The sequence below is a fragment of the Terrapene carolina genome, unplaced genomic scaffold (assembly GCF_002925995.2).
Source record: "Terrapene carolina triunguis isolate 2854851 unplaced genomic scaffold, T_m_triunguis-2.0 Scaffold103, whole genome shotgun sequence".
Taxonomy (NCBI): domain Eukaryota; kingdom Metazoa; phylum Chordata; order Testudines; family Emydidae; genus Terrapene; species Terrapene triunguis.
In genome coordinates this window covers 5,099,080-5,115,985 of record NW_020664454.1, presented here as the reverse complement: position 1 = coordinate 5,115,985, position 16,906 = coordinate 5,099,080, and the positions used below count along the sequence as shown (strand labels likewise).

Genomic DNA, 16,906 nt, shown 5'->3' with positions numbered 1-16,906 from the left:
AAAATCTTCCCGCCCTCCTGGGAGAGGAGATGGGGAGCAGCATGGAGAGTAATCTGAGAGCAGACAAACAGCTGTATAAGGTCAGGCAACCACGTTTGCCTGGGCCAGGTTGGAACTATTAGAATGACCCTGGCTTCTATCTTTATTTTAAACATAACTTTGGCTATTAGGGAGGATCAGCAGGAAAGCATTTAGTAAGGCTAATAACCACTGAAGCAACCCCTAAGGATTGGTGACCCAATCCACCCCTCGAGCAGAAGTTGGTGCATTTCTGGTTTGACTCTATGGTGAACAAGCCTACAGAATGTGTGGTATAATATGCTGGGGTCTGTTTCCAACTCATGGTCTCACAAGGAGTGTCTGCTGCATCCGCAATCACGTTCTGAATCCTCGAGAGATAGGCCACTGTGATGGTGATCTGGTTGCATATGCACCAGTTCCAAAGCCTGAGAGCCTCAGTGCAGAGGGGGATCTTGCTCCTCCTTGGCAGTTGATATCAAACAGGCATGATAGTCTGTCATGATTTTTGTGTTTGCGTCCCTGTTTTGTAGTAGGAATTGGAGGCAGGCATATCCAAGTACTCGGAGTTCCAGCAGCTTGATGTGTAGCATCATCTCTTGCGACGTCCACTTGCCCTGGGTCATGTAAGTGTCTAGATGTGCTCCCCACCCTAGCAGAGAGGCATCCGTCATCATAATGACCATTGGGGGAGGACTTGCAAATGGAACTCCTGTGCACAAATTATGGATGGTCTTTCCACCAGTTGAGGGATTGTTTTACAAAAGATAGGTATGGAAAAAAGCATATTTAAACTGTACCTAGTGGGTGGATAGACAGTTCTGAACCACCCTTGAAGGCAGTGCATTCAAAGTCTTACATGTTCTGTAATGAAGGTAATGGTTGCCAGGTGTCCCAATAATTGAATGCAATTCCTGACAGTGGTTTGGGGGCTGAGATGAATTGCGTTTGCTATTTTGGAAAGAGCCACAAACCTGTGCAGAGAAGGTAAGCTCTTGCTGTCACTGAATTGAGATGTACCTCTATGAACTCTAAGTTTTGCACAGGGGTCAAAGTGAACTTTTGTATGTTCAGTTGTAGGTCCCTTTTGAGGAAGAGGTCTATGGCCTCAAAAGCTGCCTGAGACATCACTTCCAGGGAGCCACCCTTCAGCAACCAATCATCCTTCCCTGTGGAGCTGTGATATTACCACCACCATGATCTTTTGAGAAGCCCCCTGGGGCTAATGATAGGCCGAAGGGGAGCACTCTGTTTTGGAAGTGATCCTGGCCAAGAATAAAGCAGAGAACCATTTGTGGGATGGGTGGATAACAATGTGGAAATACGGACACTGAAAGTTGAGTGCTGAGAACCAATCCCCTTCCTCTAGTGATAGAATTATCACTACAAGTGTCATCATTTTGAATTTCTGTGCCTTCACATAGGTGTTGAGTAGTCTCAGGTTTAGGATGGGTCTCCAATCTCCACTCTTTTTTGGTACCAGGAAGTACATTGAATAAAACACCTTCCCTCTGTGCAGAATGGTCCCAGATGGTCTCTCTGGGCCCATGGCTTTGCCACCTTGCAGTCTAGCTGTGCCCTGGGTAAGGAGGTTCAACAGTACCTGATTGTGGTGCCGGGGTAGCTGAGGAAACTGAGGACCTCAGCATTTTAGAGATGGGTGCTCTATCTGGCGAATCCAGGGTATGTTCTTTCAAGGGCTTATGAGAGGAGTCCTGTCTTCCTCTTAGATGCCCTAGAACTGTGGGGCTCCGAGGCAGAAGACTTGTATGGGGACCGACATACAGGGTGAGGGGGGGTCCGTTGGCCTGGCTTGGAGGCGGGATGTAGAGAGTTCTCCATCATGAGAAGGTGGAGCTTTCTCTGTATTTTTTCTGGCTCTTGATTTCAATGCCAGACAAAAGTTGCACTTCTGAGGAACATGCAATTCTCAAAGACAACAGTTACAGTGCGAGTGTCCATCACGGACTGGAACTGCTTCCCAGCAAGACAGGCAGCGCTTGAAACCAGAAGAACCAGGCATTATCTCTCAGTAAGAAGTAGAAACTATCTAAATACTATGTAGAGAAAATGAAACATTTTTTTAAAGAAAGAAGCTTTATCACAAGTATTTACTAACTATGGAAAGCTAGCACTAACACTACTACTAACACTCAGTAAGAGAGAAAAATAGAGTTGAGGAAATCACAGCAGGACAACTGCTAAAGCTCCGTCTCAGGCTGAGAAGGAACTGAGGACGGTTAGCCCCCACAGAGCTATATAACAGGAGGGGGCACAAGAATGACTGACTGCCACGCATGCGTGGGCCAAATGGATACTGCTATGAGAAATCTCCGCTCAAAGGTGTAGGGGGCGCTAGCACATGGAGAATGGAGCAACCATAGAGACCCTAACTAAAGAACTTTAACTTATTCCTGAGAATAGCATCACAGTTCTCAATGTATTATATTGTATAATGACACTGAGGCCACGTAGGAATGGTGAAATCAACACCAGTGAATTGTGTTTTTCATATTCATTGTGGGTGACATTCAAACTAGAAATATTAGCTTTTTTACAGGAAGAGTTAGGTTTAAAAATCCTTTATCCTTGTTTCTAACAAAACAAACTACTGCATTCTTAAGGAAATTCTGTATTTCTCTGAATTCTAGTTTTAAAAAAATCTGTTTGCTAATATTTTAAACAAGACAAGACATTTTTCATCCAAACAAACTTATTTCCTTAAAGGGTATGTCTACACCCAGCCGCTAGTTTGGCGGCTGGCAATCGAAGTTCTGGGTTCGACTTATCGCGTCTTGTCTGGACGCGATAAGTCGAACCAGGAAGTGCTCGCCGTCGACTGCGGTACTCCAGCTAGACGAGAGGAGTACCGCGGAGTCGACGGGGGAGCCTGCCTGCCGCGTGTGGACCGAGATAAGTTCGAACTAAGGTATTTCGAACTTCAGCTACGTTATTCACGTAGCTGAAGTTGCGTACCTTAGTTCGATTTGGGGGTTTAGTGTAGACCAAGCCAAAGAAACAGTCAAAATAATCCTACCTGTTTGTTCAGGATACCTTTGCCATCTGTATCAGCTAAATCCCAAATCTAAATTAAAAAAGAATTTAAAAAAAATGTTTTTATAGTTGTGCCAGCAAAATTGTTGCTAACTGACAAATCCTCATCCTACTTAGACAAGGAATGCAACCCAAGCATAAATCTCTAATCCCAGGACTGCAAATTCTTCATAATGACGACTCATTTATGATGACAAATGCATAAAATTATAAGAGTATTTACAACTAACAGTTAAATTGAAGAGAACAGATAAGAAATAATGGAACTTGAATCCATTAGCTAACTGGATTTGTCCAATTGTCAAAAAACACCAAGCAAGCCAGCGAAAGAGAGAGAGTTAAGGAGTATTTGGCCCAATGTGTTTCATTCTTCAACTTTTGCTTGTTTTACATTACTTCAGTAATTTTACTTCACTTTCCACAGAATCTGCTAATCATGCCTAATGATTTCTTATTAAATACACAAAGGAAACCGAATCCAGTAATTTATCATTAAACCTTTAACGTACCTTTGTACACAAGATATACGTTTCAAGGTGAAAAAATCACTTTTGGACACTACATTAGTGCAAGGGATATTGTATGTTTTATTTATATTGCCATAACAAATTTCCCTAAAAAAACAACCAACAATTTTAAGTCTCTGAAGATTAAAAAGCAACTGGGGATCCAAGAATTGCATTCCTTATTCTTTAAAAGAGCAAAGCTGAAAATCAAACTTGGGGAGCCCACAAAGCAGCACAGAGAAATACATTAAGGTCACTGAGCTCAATATTTTAAAGTAAATATAAAGTTTTACAATCTGTTACAGTCTACAAATTAAATGTTTAAACAAACTCATAGTTCAATTTATTTACTCAATCACATGACAATTTTTAGGCTAGCTGCAAATTTGTTAATAGTTTAGAAATCATGGAATTAAGGTCACTACTCTGTCCTCATTTTTCATGTATTATAGAAAGTTTTGATCAGTTATAGTTTAAGGAAAAGAAAAGTCACATTTTATAACTAAAGTGCCTGCACAACTTGCCTAATAAAATTCTATAATGTAGGTTTGTATCCAGTATAAAATGCACGTTAGAGTTCCAAATGACCAAAATGTCCGTAGAATATATATTTTCTACCATTTAAAATAAAGTACCTGGACTCTGTCATTTACTGGCTATAATGGTCACAGGTAACATACTATATAGGAAGTGCAGAGCACCCTCAGTACTTTATAGGATAAAACCTTAATCTTCATAGCATAACTTGCACAGTAAGTGCAATACTATTTATCCACAGAGGTTGTATCAGTGATTTTAAGGTACTTTGGATGAGAGGTGCAATATATAAAAGCAAATTATGTATATAAAATGAGACTATAAAATATATATACACTAGTATTTCAATTCCGAGAGGAAACTGACAACAGCAAAAGGCAGCATAATTAAAGGCATAATATTATTCATTACATAAGTAATACCTTTCCAAGTATTAAGTCTGTTAGCCCAGATTTTTTCAAGAAAGCAGCAGCATCAGAAGCCACCACTCTTCCAGTGTTACCAGAATCAACCTGCAAAAGATACCATCACAGGTTAGCGCCCTGAATTGCTGCAACATACACCTGCCCCATCATTAGGATACCAGGGAAGAGTGCACATATTTTTTACTCTAAAGTGACTAAGTTCTCTCCAGTGTATTTCAACGGCTTCCTTTCAAAATGATGCATTTTACATTAGAACTGATGGATTTTAAACTGGGTGCTAAAATGAATCCACTATTTCACTTCCAAGGCTCCAGAGGTTAACATTTTAGGCTAAGTTTATGCACACTTTGTACTTAAGAGTTAATACTAGGGACTTAAATATTATTACATTAGTTTTTATTTATGATCATACATACATTTTGTAATCTGTTTAATACTAACAGACTTACAGAGAAGATCTGAGAAAACTTATCACAATACTTCTACTATAGTCTATTAACACTATCTTTTATTGAGAGAACGAGCGCGGGAGCGATAGAGCGCACGCGCGCGCGACAAAGACACACAAGCAGGGTAAAAAGATACTAGACTTCATTCCAGGAAGTTAACCACACAACAGATTCAGTTTTATTGTATTCAACATAAAAAAAGAACAGCCAGACAGAAATAAGAATATTGAATGTTTAAAATCAAACAGCTAACATGAAGCTTTCATTACATTTAAGATACTCAGAGAATTGAACTCAGCTCTCCTTTAGTTCCAGGTTAGCTTCCTAACCACTAGATCACCCTTCCTCTCACAGTTTATTTTAAATATAGATTGGATTAATTCTAGTCAGAAATTAAGGAAGATAGTAACATGCATCCAACACGAAATACTTCATTTATTGGTAAGTGTTACAAATAAAAGCTTTAAGAGTAGCATTCAAGAGTTTTCTACCATTGATTATGGTTGTGTTTTAAAGTCTCCAGCAGAAGGTATAGGATTTCAAGTATACATCTGAGCAATACTCAAAGAAGAAATTGTACAGTAGAGATCTTATTTGGGTTAGACCACCACCTGAATCTCTTCTCATCAGTTCTTCCTAATTGTAGATTTTCTCCTTTAGTAACTATGCCTACAAAATATCTGGCTTCTATGTACATACAGAAATCCTCAGGAGATAGATTAAATTTCATTGAGTAGTTCAGAGTTCATTATTAATAAACCCTGGAAAAGTCTGCAATGGTCAACTAGTCCTTGGCCATTCCAGCTTTTAGAGTTAGCCTTTTCCTCTCCTGGTGGAAACTGAGGTAACTTGTACATCCAGGAAGTCAATGATACTTTTGGCAATACATTGAAGTATAAGATTGCATTCTTCTACATTTACAGAGAGGTCCCTAGGACAGGATGTCACCTAATCTCCTGAGGGAGCAAAATGTCATAGCCATATATCAGATTGTAAAGAATAAACTGAAAGCAATGTGCTACTTTGAGTTTCTGCAAAGTAGTAAAGTTCCAAACACATGAAATTATAGTTACAAAAATTCAAGTTGAAGAGGTTAATATTTCCTTTTGTTTCGTCTTTGACAAGACAATTATTGATGTTCTTTTGATGAATGCATATTTTTGCGAGACTGGGCAGACCAGGTGGCAGCTCATGCCAAGGCCCATGGGCCTCAATGAACACTGACAAATGCATAGCTGAAAACTAGTCTGGCTCGCCTGCATATTAGTATTGTTAAAACTAATATCAGAATTATAGGAATGCGTTTAGACTTTATGAAATATTTGTAGGATTCTGCATGTATTAAATGTTATTTATAATATCTGTACCCCATGTTATAAATGTAATATTTTAAGTGTTTGCTCTGTAACTATAAAAGTGTTTGCTAAAACTGTAAAACACCGCAGTCAGGAGAGAAGCATTACCAAATGTGAAATACTAGCTTGCCACAAGAAATGTCATCTACTCCCCAACAAAAGAAGGCATATAGACACCAACCAAACCATTGTAGAACACATCAGTGGACAAAGACTTCATTGATTGCTTCCCCACATCCATGAAGAGGACATGTGCAAAAGCACTCATCCAATCATAGCTTGAACACTGGGGGGAGTGCATAAAAATCCCTGTCAAGGAGAAATCATCATCATTATGCTGTCTGGAATTTGGAGAGGGCAACATTTTCAAGCACAAGCGAAGGATCCCCCAAGCTGCTTATCCCTAAAAGACACATGGAGCTTGCATATTACAGCAGCTTCTATTACCTTTTGCAACCTAGGACTAACTCATTTGTATGTGTGTGTTTGCCTGCTTTGATCTTGTAAACAACATTTATTTTTTCTAGGTTATCACAGGACTGGCTACAAGTGTTCTCTTTGGTAAGAGATCTAAGGTACAACTAACATGCCGTAAGTGACAGATCCTTTGGGACTGAGAGTAACCTGAATATTATTGTGATTTTTGGTGAAAGGGACCATCTGCTACAAAGATAGGCTATAAAAACAACAACTTCACATTCTTTATCATGGATTGTAATGCCCTGAAATTCTGCAGGATTTGACAGCTATTACAAAGGACAGAGCAAAACAAATATAACTGAGGACACTTTGGCCTTCAGCCAGTCTTTAAAGACAAAGACTGATCGGAAGCTGTTCAAATAAAATATGAAAATGGAAAATTGAAGACTGGTGAGTGATGGAATTCAATTAATGTCCCAAATTTAATTTGGCCAATACTTTAAAAGATAATCCCAGAGCCAGAGAGGGCATTTAATAATCCCAAAGAAAGGCTTTTTTTAATCCATTGTTTAGTTGATCAATGAAGTGTAATGTTCACTGAATATTATGATTTGTAGTTCTCTCTGGAATAAATTGAGAATGGCTAGTGAGAAGTGATGATAGAGATAGTTCAATAGTTTGCTAAAAAAAAAAAAAACTCTCTCTAGTATGTTCTTGCTTATATTAGTAAAAATCTAAAATCTTTTGGATTTTCTTTTAAAACCAAGAGTATGATTACACTGTCTTGCAAGCAGAAATTGGACAATTCTCCCTGTTCAAGGAAGTAACAGAACATTTGAGGTATTCAGAGCACTAGACACTACTGAAGACAGTTATAGAAATTCACTGATAAAAGCTTTGATAAAAATGCCCTGGATATCTGCCATTTGGAAGGTACCTTGGAGCAGGTTCACCTTCATCTGTTGATATTTCCACTTCTAGTGGTACTTTTTGTTCTCTAGCAATCAGCAGGATTTTTAGAGTCTGCAAAAAAACTATTGTGATTTAGTAAGAGTCTGAAGGTGAATAAAGTTTTTAGCAGAACTTTAAGTATCTTCTCACTTTATCATCAGTATTTTTATTTCTTACAATAGTGGGTTCAACGGTCAGGGATTTAATGGGATTTATGGCTGTCTTCCCCCCCACGCACCTTTTTTTTTTTTATTAAAGTATGTTGGGCATATCAGCGAGCTCCTTATAATTTACATGCAACTGTATTGTCAAACACAGCCCCACTTTATACCCAATGGGTCCTATTTGTAACCTAATCTAGTAGTTTTGGCATCCATTCAGGAAAGTGCTTGTTGGATCAGTGTTTTTCCACTTTTAGGGAAACCCCAGAGCCATATTGAGTCAGCAGTGTATTTTTAAATCTTCAACTTTATCCTCTTGGAAGGTGACTTTCTGAGGAGCTGCAGACAGGTGGCTGTTATTTGAGCTGATTCTGACACTGCTACTTTTTTGTTCCCCGATGTTAGCTTATTCTGAAATCAGCCTTTCCTTTCAGTCAGTTGGTCGATCAAGTTTCTTCAGTTGTTTAAGACTGAAAACTTACTATCCACTATAGTGGTCAAGTTTAAGGCAGTTTCCTATATGATCCTGGTGGCCAGACTGCTGGGACTTGCTGGCTGTATGGCTCAGCTGTCTTGACCATCTTCCCTGATTTGCTCTCCCTGTTTTCAAGCTGAGAGTCCTGAGAGCAAGTTTATCAAAGCTGTCTTCAATAATGTTACAAAGGAATTGTTTAGATTTAGAAAGGTACAGGTACATCTGATTTAATTAGTTAGAATGCAGAAATTAGTACTTAAATGCAGACCTTAAAAAAAAAATTCAGCTAGGAGCTCAGAGACATTGCTTAGATATTATGCTGAATCACATTACTTTATGGATTTAGTTAAAAAAACATTTAATTTCTAAATTTCAAAGTTACATCTCACTAATGGGAGCCATTTGCCCTGAACACCTGTGAGAACAAGTTCAAGTGAGGGATTCCCATGCAAGATTCCTAAGGTGAATCTCAGAACAGCTGCTGGTTTTACAGATCTAAAGGCATTTTTGGATTCTTCTATCACTAATGCCAAAGTAAACCCCTCAAGGAAGCCAAAATACAATAGGTACTGTATGTCATGAAGTAGCTTTATATACCGTAATCATATTTAAGACAGCCCAAATTCAATAACTCAGACTATGATAAACAGAAGCTATCCAATTACAATATTATCTTCCATATAGTATTAGTTTCCATTTGGAATGGATTTTCCTACTATTGTTGGATCTCTATAGATCTGTATCAATGTAATTAATCTTTTGTAAGTAATGCTTAAAATATATTTACACAAATTGAATTAAGAGAAAAGAAGTCAGATAACTGTATTTTTAGAGGATACACTGATCAAAGCCAGAATGCAGAAAAGCCTTTTTTTTGAAGGGGGGGAAAAAAAAAAAAAAAAAACACCCTAGAAAATTATTTTAACTGATTTCAGTTATATACTCTTGAAAAATACCTTAGATCTAATATTATGAAATTAGGTAACCTCCATACTATTATTGAACCAAGGTTATAGACCATATTCATTTCACAACATATGCTATATAGGATGAAATCTTTTTTCCTGGAGTTTTCCTGTGATAGTATTAAATGTTTGAGCAAAAGTAAATGATGACCTTGTTTTCAACTCAGCTGAGTCCTCTCAACTACTGCTACTATGATGTGTAAGGATAAAGAATACACTATCAGCACCAAATGAAAAAGACAAATGAGGACTGGGGAATTCTAGACATTTTGAAAAAAGCAAAAAAAAAAAGCAATGCTCACATCAACCCTACAAACTAAGTTCAGAAAATAATGTCAAATGCAACTAAATCTTTCAAATAGATGCATTCCACCATTATTCTTGGTGACAATGACATAAAAACCTGTTGGACCGAGCCAGTAAGCAGGTGTGCCAGCACAGCAACCTACCTGACAGTGATGTCACATTTGAAGGTTCCCCTTTCCTGTCTTTGACTTGCCAGGAAATCTATGAGTAGGGGCTGATGCTCTACCCAACCACATCATGCCAAAGATGTTGTAGTTAAGTCTGATCAAACATGCATGGGTGACTCAACCAGGAATTATAGGGATGTGGGTGTGTGTGGTGTGCCCAGCTCTCACAGGGAATATGGGGTAGTTTGATTTGTTGCTCTGCACGAATCTCAAGAACGGGGTGGAAGAGGAGAGGGTAGAATCTGCAGCAACTCTTTCACATTAGGCAAAAGACTAACAATATTCAGGCTGTTAACGTATGCTCCTCTGGCTCCATCTGAAGAGCTGTCGCTGAAGTCCAGGACATTAGGCAGTTTCCCAAAATTTCAGTTCGTGCTTCTGAACATGTGACGAATCATTAAGAAATTCATCATCATCCATGAGCTTACAAATAAAGCATTCAATCTTGATAGCATTTAACAGCACAGTCTAAATAAATCAGCTGACTGTACTGGAGACAGTCTGTCAGTCAGGTTATTCAGTATAGCCTAAGTTTAAAAACTGAGAAGAGAGAATAATCGTGCTGTTTGCATCTGGCCTCAAATGTAATGTTGTCCCCACTTCAGAGGGAGATCCATTCAAGCATGTCCACCTGATCTCCAAGCCTCAGGATAAAAACTAGGAAACCCACTTCTCAGATTCTTGCTTGAGCTGTTATTGGGCTTGGTGGTAAAATCAACGTAAGTTTCCCAGGTCAATGTAACACTTGCAGACAATGACTCTTGTCTTGCTTAGGACCTCATGCCTTCCATTACATTGGATTCTTGCAAGTAACATCAAATTCTCCTAAGTAACATGACAATTCATATAGATGCACATGCATTGGATTTGTCCCTCAATACAGGACCGACAAGGGGAGTATGACTCAAGTATGACAAAGATGTGATCCTCATCTCCTTAAAGTTGACGTCAGGGTCCATCCTTGCTCCTGTCAAGGTGGTGGACCTCTTCTCCTTTAATGGCCAACCTCTGACTACTGGATCCAAAACAGAGTCTGGGGGAAAAGTAAAGTAGTGGAGACCCATCTCCCAACCCAAGGGGGAGGAAGGCGGGGAGCAGAAAAATATAGAAAGCTGCCCCTTTCCTGCTGATAAGGGGACTTCATTTGAAATTTATCAGATACTTACTAATCAGAGGCTAATAGAAGAAACTGAGCCCCTAAGCAAGGTCCAAAGAGCACCTTAGTAGGAATCAATCAGCTCTTGCCCTCCTCTCAGCAGCTGGAGCATACTCGGGACTGAGTTTCTTAATAGGAGGTCTGTAGTAGGTCTGCCAGATGATGGCAACAACTTATCTTAACCTCTAATGCACTCATATCAAAACACAATTAAACAAACCAAATTGTCCCCATTTTTAAAAGCCATCAATTTGGCAGTTGATAACCCAACTTCATTTCAGGTTGATTTGCAAGGACATATCCCAGATGAAAAGGAAAAAATGTGTTAGCCTGCTGATGATGTGTTTCTCTATTTACCTGAGATTCTATTGAACTGTAACATTTAACAATTTCAACCTAGAGAGTTTACTTAGGGTATTTCTACACTTAAAATGCTACGGCAGTGCAGCTACACCACTGGAGCTCTTCAGTACAGACACTACCTATACCGATATGAGGGATTCTCCCATCCATGTAGGTAATCTACCTCCCAGAGAGGCGATAGGTAGGTTGATAGAAGAATTCTTCCATCGACCTAGAACTGTCTAGATCAGGGGTTAGCTTGGTATAGGTAGGTTTCTCAGGGGTACAGATTTTTCACACTTCCCAGACACGTAGCTACACCAATGTAAAACCACTGAGGGCACTATCACAATATTAAAAAAAAAAAAAATCAGTCAAACCAGTTTAGGATCTGGGCCCTTAAGTGTGGATCTGCCCCATGGTCTTTACCATTTTAACAAAGTATTTTAAGGCTGCAGTGATTTTCCTTGATACTCCATGAAGAAGTTACACAATACTGAACCCACCCTACACAGTCTGACAAAAATATTCAATCTTCATCTCTAAAAGGAATGTGTCAACAAGAGAAGTTTTTAAACTGAACTAGAAATTTAGAGCAAGAGAATAAAAACTCCTACCTGTCGATAGTACTTCTCATACACAGGATTTGCACTGGATAGCTATGAAGAAAGATGCATAAGATTATATGATTAATATGCATAATTTTATCAGTTTAATTCACTTTATATGATCAAAGTTGCATAATTTAACATGGAAAACTAGACATTTTATACATGTCTTAAACTGGCTTTTTTTGTCAACTTATAAGATTGTTTACATTTCTGTTGTAGCTGCATTGGTCTCAGAATACGAAGCAAAGAAGTCAGATGCACTATGAATCGCTTTATGGTTTGCAGATTGAATTCCTTAACCTTCTCTTTAAAAGTTCTTGATACTAAATGCTATTGGTTTTCACTTTCAGAACTGTCTGCATTAATAAGTCACCCCACTTGGAAGTTAACACAGACACCAGCTCCACGCTAGATGAGAGAGACAGAGTTCATAGGGTAGCGCAGTTTAAATGCGCAACTAAGAACTACAGGATATCCCAACAGAAATCTATCCCAGCACACAAGCTGGTACAGCACCACTGTGGGCATAATTTACACAGGTCTGGCACAGGCAGGGTTTTACATTGGGGATGCTCCACCCTGTGCTAGGCTGGCCTGAGCTAACTTCACAATGAAGACAAACCATAAAATGATATGCTCAGGAAAAAGCCTTCAATTCACTTCCCCTACTAGACCAAGGAAGTCTGAGTTGTGAGACTTGGTTCTGGGGCAAAGCAGATCTCTTTTTCTATGTGTTTGTCTGAGAAATGTTGGGGAGGCCAGAGAGGGCTATTATGTTTTGGGGACTGCCCTTCCTTTATCCTGAACAAAAAAACCTGTAGGTTTTATTAGATGTTTATGCCCTGAAAGGTATGTCTACACAGAAACTAGATACCAGCAGCTGTACGGTGCTAGCTGACTTTGGCTCAAGGGACTTGGGGTACGGGGCTGTTTCATTGCTGTGTAGACTTTCGGGCTCAGACTGCAGCCCAAGCTCTGGGACCCTCCCGCCTCGCAGGGCCCTAGAGTCCAGGCTTCACCCCAAGCCCAAAAGTCTACACAGCAGTAAAACACCCCCGTAGCCTGAGCCCTGCAAGCCCAACTTAGCTGGCATTGGCCAGCTGAAGGTATCTAGTTGCTGTGTAGACATACCCTAAGGCATGCTGACCGAGCACATTTTTGTAAGGTGTACGACTAGTATTATCAACAAATGGATAATGGGTTATATTTACTACCCTTAACTGGGAGTGCTGACCACACTGTAAACCTACCACCTACACAAATCAGTAAGAAAGCAGAAAACCATTTCCTCTAACTACAAACCAAAAATACTATTCATTCCATGTACAATGCAAATATATGACTAATCTTGCAACCTCAAACATGTGCATATGTGAGTGGGACTTGACCCAAAGATTTTATAATTATAGCATGTATTTCTAATTTCAGATTTAAAAGTCTTGTAAACTTGCATACAATTTGGACACTGACAAAAATACATAAGCAATTGTAGGAAATATTTTACTACAGTACATTACAAGATGGGCATTATAGGTGTAAATCTATTTCTCTTACAGTAACACTTTATACTGTAGCCTCTTTGGCCCAGTGGTTAGCCAATATTTGGGGCCTTGCTGGGTTGTTTCCATTGTAAGGAGAATTTGATTAAAAGAGTAAAGGATTTATTTGGTGCACTGCTGTTTATTAAAGTCCACTTTTCCTGACCACAGTAGAAACGGATGACTGGAGGAAGTTTCCTTGTTCAGAAATCCAACTATTGGGGACCAACTATGATATCCCAGAAAGTGAGGCTCAGGAATCAAAACAAATAGAAATAGACAACTGGAGAACACTATATAAATAAAAATGATTGAGTTACTAAGTAAACTATTTGGAAAGTATGCTTATTTAGTGACATATTAACATTTGAATACACCTCTACCTCGATATAACGCTGTCCTCGGGAGCCAAAAAATCTTACCGCGTTATAGGTGAAACTGCGTTATATCGAACTTGCTTTGATCCGCCGGAGCACTGCTTTACCATGTTATATCGGGTCACGTTATATAGGGGTAGAGGTGTATTTGTTTTTTTCCCCCCGTAACCCATCTATTTGTAGCAAGGGTTGAATTCAGACCACTGGGTTTGGATTGAAGGTGTTGGCAGCAATAGTCAGAGTTGTCACCCAGTATCATGCTACCTCAGATCTTTTTATGGCCAGGTGCCCCATTAGGATTCAAGTTAGATTCCTTGAGTCACTTTTAAACTGACTCCGGAAATGTAAGACAACACATACAGAAGGATGTTGCTAGACTGACTTCTTTAAGAAATGTTTTTAGAACATTGGTGGTGTTAGATCATTGATGTTATTTACTATGAATTTCCTTTCCCACTTAATCTGCTAGCAAATATCTAACAAGGGATACCATGTTCAAGCAATTTATAAACTGTTAATTCTATCAGCTTGATGAGTGCTTGCCTAGTTTACTTCTGCACTAACGCTCAGAGAACTTCACTGCTGTGAGATTTGAAAATGTTTACAAAAGTGTATTATTTTTATTACTGTAGCACCTAGGAGCCCTAGTCATAGAGCAGGACCCCGCTGTTACATGTTGTACAAAACACAGTCCCTGCCTCAAGGGAATTACAATGCAACTGCAAAACAAGAAACAGATAGATGGGGAGAACAGGTAAACAATGAGACAATATTGGTCAGCATGACAGGTGGGTAGAGAGGTTAGTACTATATTCTCTAGTAACGTAAATAACGTGCAAAGTTTTCACTATTCCACACTGATCACAGCTAAATTGGATCTTTCTTGCTGGCTGCAGCTAAAAAATGTGGTGTTATACTTGTAGTCCATATATGATATTTTCCGGTCAAAGACACCTAGTTTCAAACAGACAGCTTAAAATGTTGCCTGTAAAGATTTGAAATACCCCATTGTCAGAATGAGTAAGCCTAAAATCTGGGTGGCTACATTTGTGTTGCTTCAAGTAAACGTTTTATAATATAGACGTGTCCCTCTTAATCATCTTAATATCTCATTCGGGTCAAATCCACAGGAACCCTAAAATAGTTTGCAAATACAACCAAATTAAAATTACAAACAAAATTCTGGAACAAAACTATCTAGCGACTGCAAAGAAGAAATAAAAACCACAAAACTGAGTGTTTTAAGGCATCAAGTCTCCATTTGTCTTTCCTGTCCCATCTCCCCTTCCTCTCCCCCAAGGGAGGGACCATTAATCTGCCCCACCTAGATACACTACAAAACAATGTCATACTTCTGTTCAGCAAAACACTATTCCAGCCAAACCTATCATTGTTAGTCTTGGACAGGAAACACATGCATGTTCAGGTCATGGAATTACAAACACTTAAACTCAAAATAATCTTTTCATTCAACACTCATAGTACAAGCCAATAAAATTTCTCTCTAGATTTCTGATTTTGGGGCTCATTTTCATGATATCAGTACAACCACAGAAAATGGAATTTCCTGTGAAAGTGGATAGTTTGGAAGACAGTTTCATTTTACTGGCAACAGACTTCATAGTTTTCCCATAAAAGAATACGGAGCAAAAAGGCGAGTGTAACAGAAGATGACCTGAGTACTGTAGCTTTTTCCTTGCATCAATATATTATAAAGAGTATTTTGAATTCTTCAGTGCCAGTTAGGAATTTTGCCGGGTAACACTTCTTCACTTTACTGGAATTGGCACATACAGTTGCAGAGTGGAAACTGTGGACTCATTTTCAGTGTGAATAGTCAGATTCCACTGTACATAAAAAATTAAAATATACCATTGTAAATTCCATTAAAAATTAATTACTTTAACATTAACATCTGTTCCAGTAATTACCCTGCAAAGATTACAGTTTGCGTTGAGAATGTCTGGTCCTTACAGAGTCCTAACCTAGGAAACGAAGGCCAGCTTTATAGCCATCTGTCTCTTTGTCTTTCTGGCTTCAGTCAATCAGCCCATTATATCCTTTCATGTTTTTAATCCATCACCATCACCCCCAAGATTACATAGGGGTGTATTTTAAGTCATTAAAACAGTTTTTCCCCCTTAGCCTCTGTCCAACAGGAAGTAAAGGAACACCACCACCATCTACCCATGAAAAAAGAAAAGAAATCAAACAAGCTAATATTTTGCAGTTTTCTCCATCTATCTTAATGTGAGACTGAAATACTATATTCTGCCTCCACGTGAAGGCATGCGAGATTAATATTAGTACTTCCAGACCCACATCACTCCAAGATTGCATAATCTAGAAATGAGCAAACACTGCTTACTTTTCCCAGTGCTGAAAGAGACCCAGAACACTCAAGTAGTATTCCCTAAAGAACAACGAGTGCGCCAACTCTCCATTTATGTGATGTAGGGGAAAAGTGGAAGAAAGAACCAGCTCTGCAGTCAGTTTCTCTGTGCTTTCCATGGGGCTCCATATTAAGCTTCAGGAAAGAGATCTGATATACTAGTCTTCTGAATTCACCTCTCAGTGGCTCTCCCCCTTGAGATATCTTTTCCACCGTGGTGGATTGTTCAGGCATTGTGATGCATTGATTAATTAGGCTCATTGATACAAGTGAAGGACATATGAAAACTGAGGGATCTTCACCCAAAATTAACTGCAAGTCCAGAAAAATCAGTTTTAAAAAGAGTATTTACACTCTATTGGGTTTCTCTAGGACAACTCTGTACAGGTTTATAGAATTGGGGGGGGGGGGGGAGAACATTAGGTCAGCCTCTCTCTCTGGCAACGTAGGACAGTTCTCTATTCTATTGTTTTGCACTGTAGTTTGAAGTGTTTAAAGATAAAATGTTTCCCATCACTTCCCTTACCCTATACCATAGCCAAGTACAGCTCAGCTTCAGGATGTTTTTCTTGATTTTCAGCCTAAAATTTTCCCTTCCTAATTTCATCCTATTAAGCCTAGTTAGACCCCCTTTTTATAATGCTACATAATTCCACTTTGCCTGCAACTCTTATAATATTCAAATATTTGTACAGGGTTCT

General features: G+C 39.0%; 1 protein-coding gene across 1 annotated transcript in view; it reads right to left on the bottom strand.

Moving 5' to 3' along the window:
* LOC112112194 (epidermal growth factor receptor substrate 15) overlaps positions 1–16,906 on the bottom strand; it is a 105,423-nt gene that overhangs the window by 77,937 nt on the left and 10,580 nt on the right. The window contains exons 2-4 of the mRNA XM_026651818.2: positions 11,905–11,946; positions 4,538–4,627; positions 3,056–3,103 (exon numbers count right to left, since the gene is read on the bottom strand). Coding sequence (XP_026507603.1) covers positions 3,056–3,103; positions 4,538–4,627; positions 11,905–11,946 — 180 coding nt within the window. The remainder of the gene's footprint in view (positions 1–3,055; positions 3,104–4,537; positions 4,628–11,904; positions 11,947–16,906) is intronic.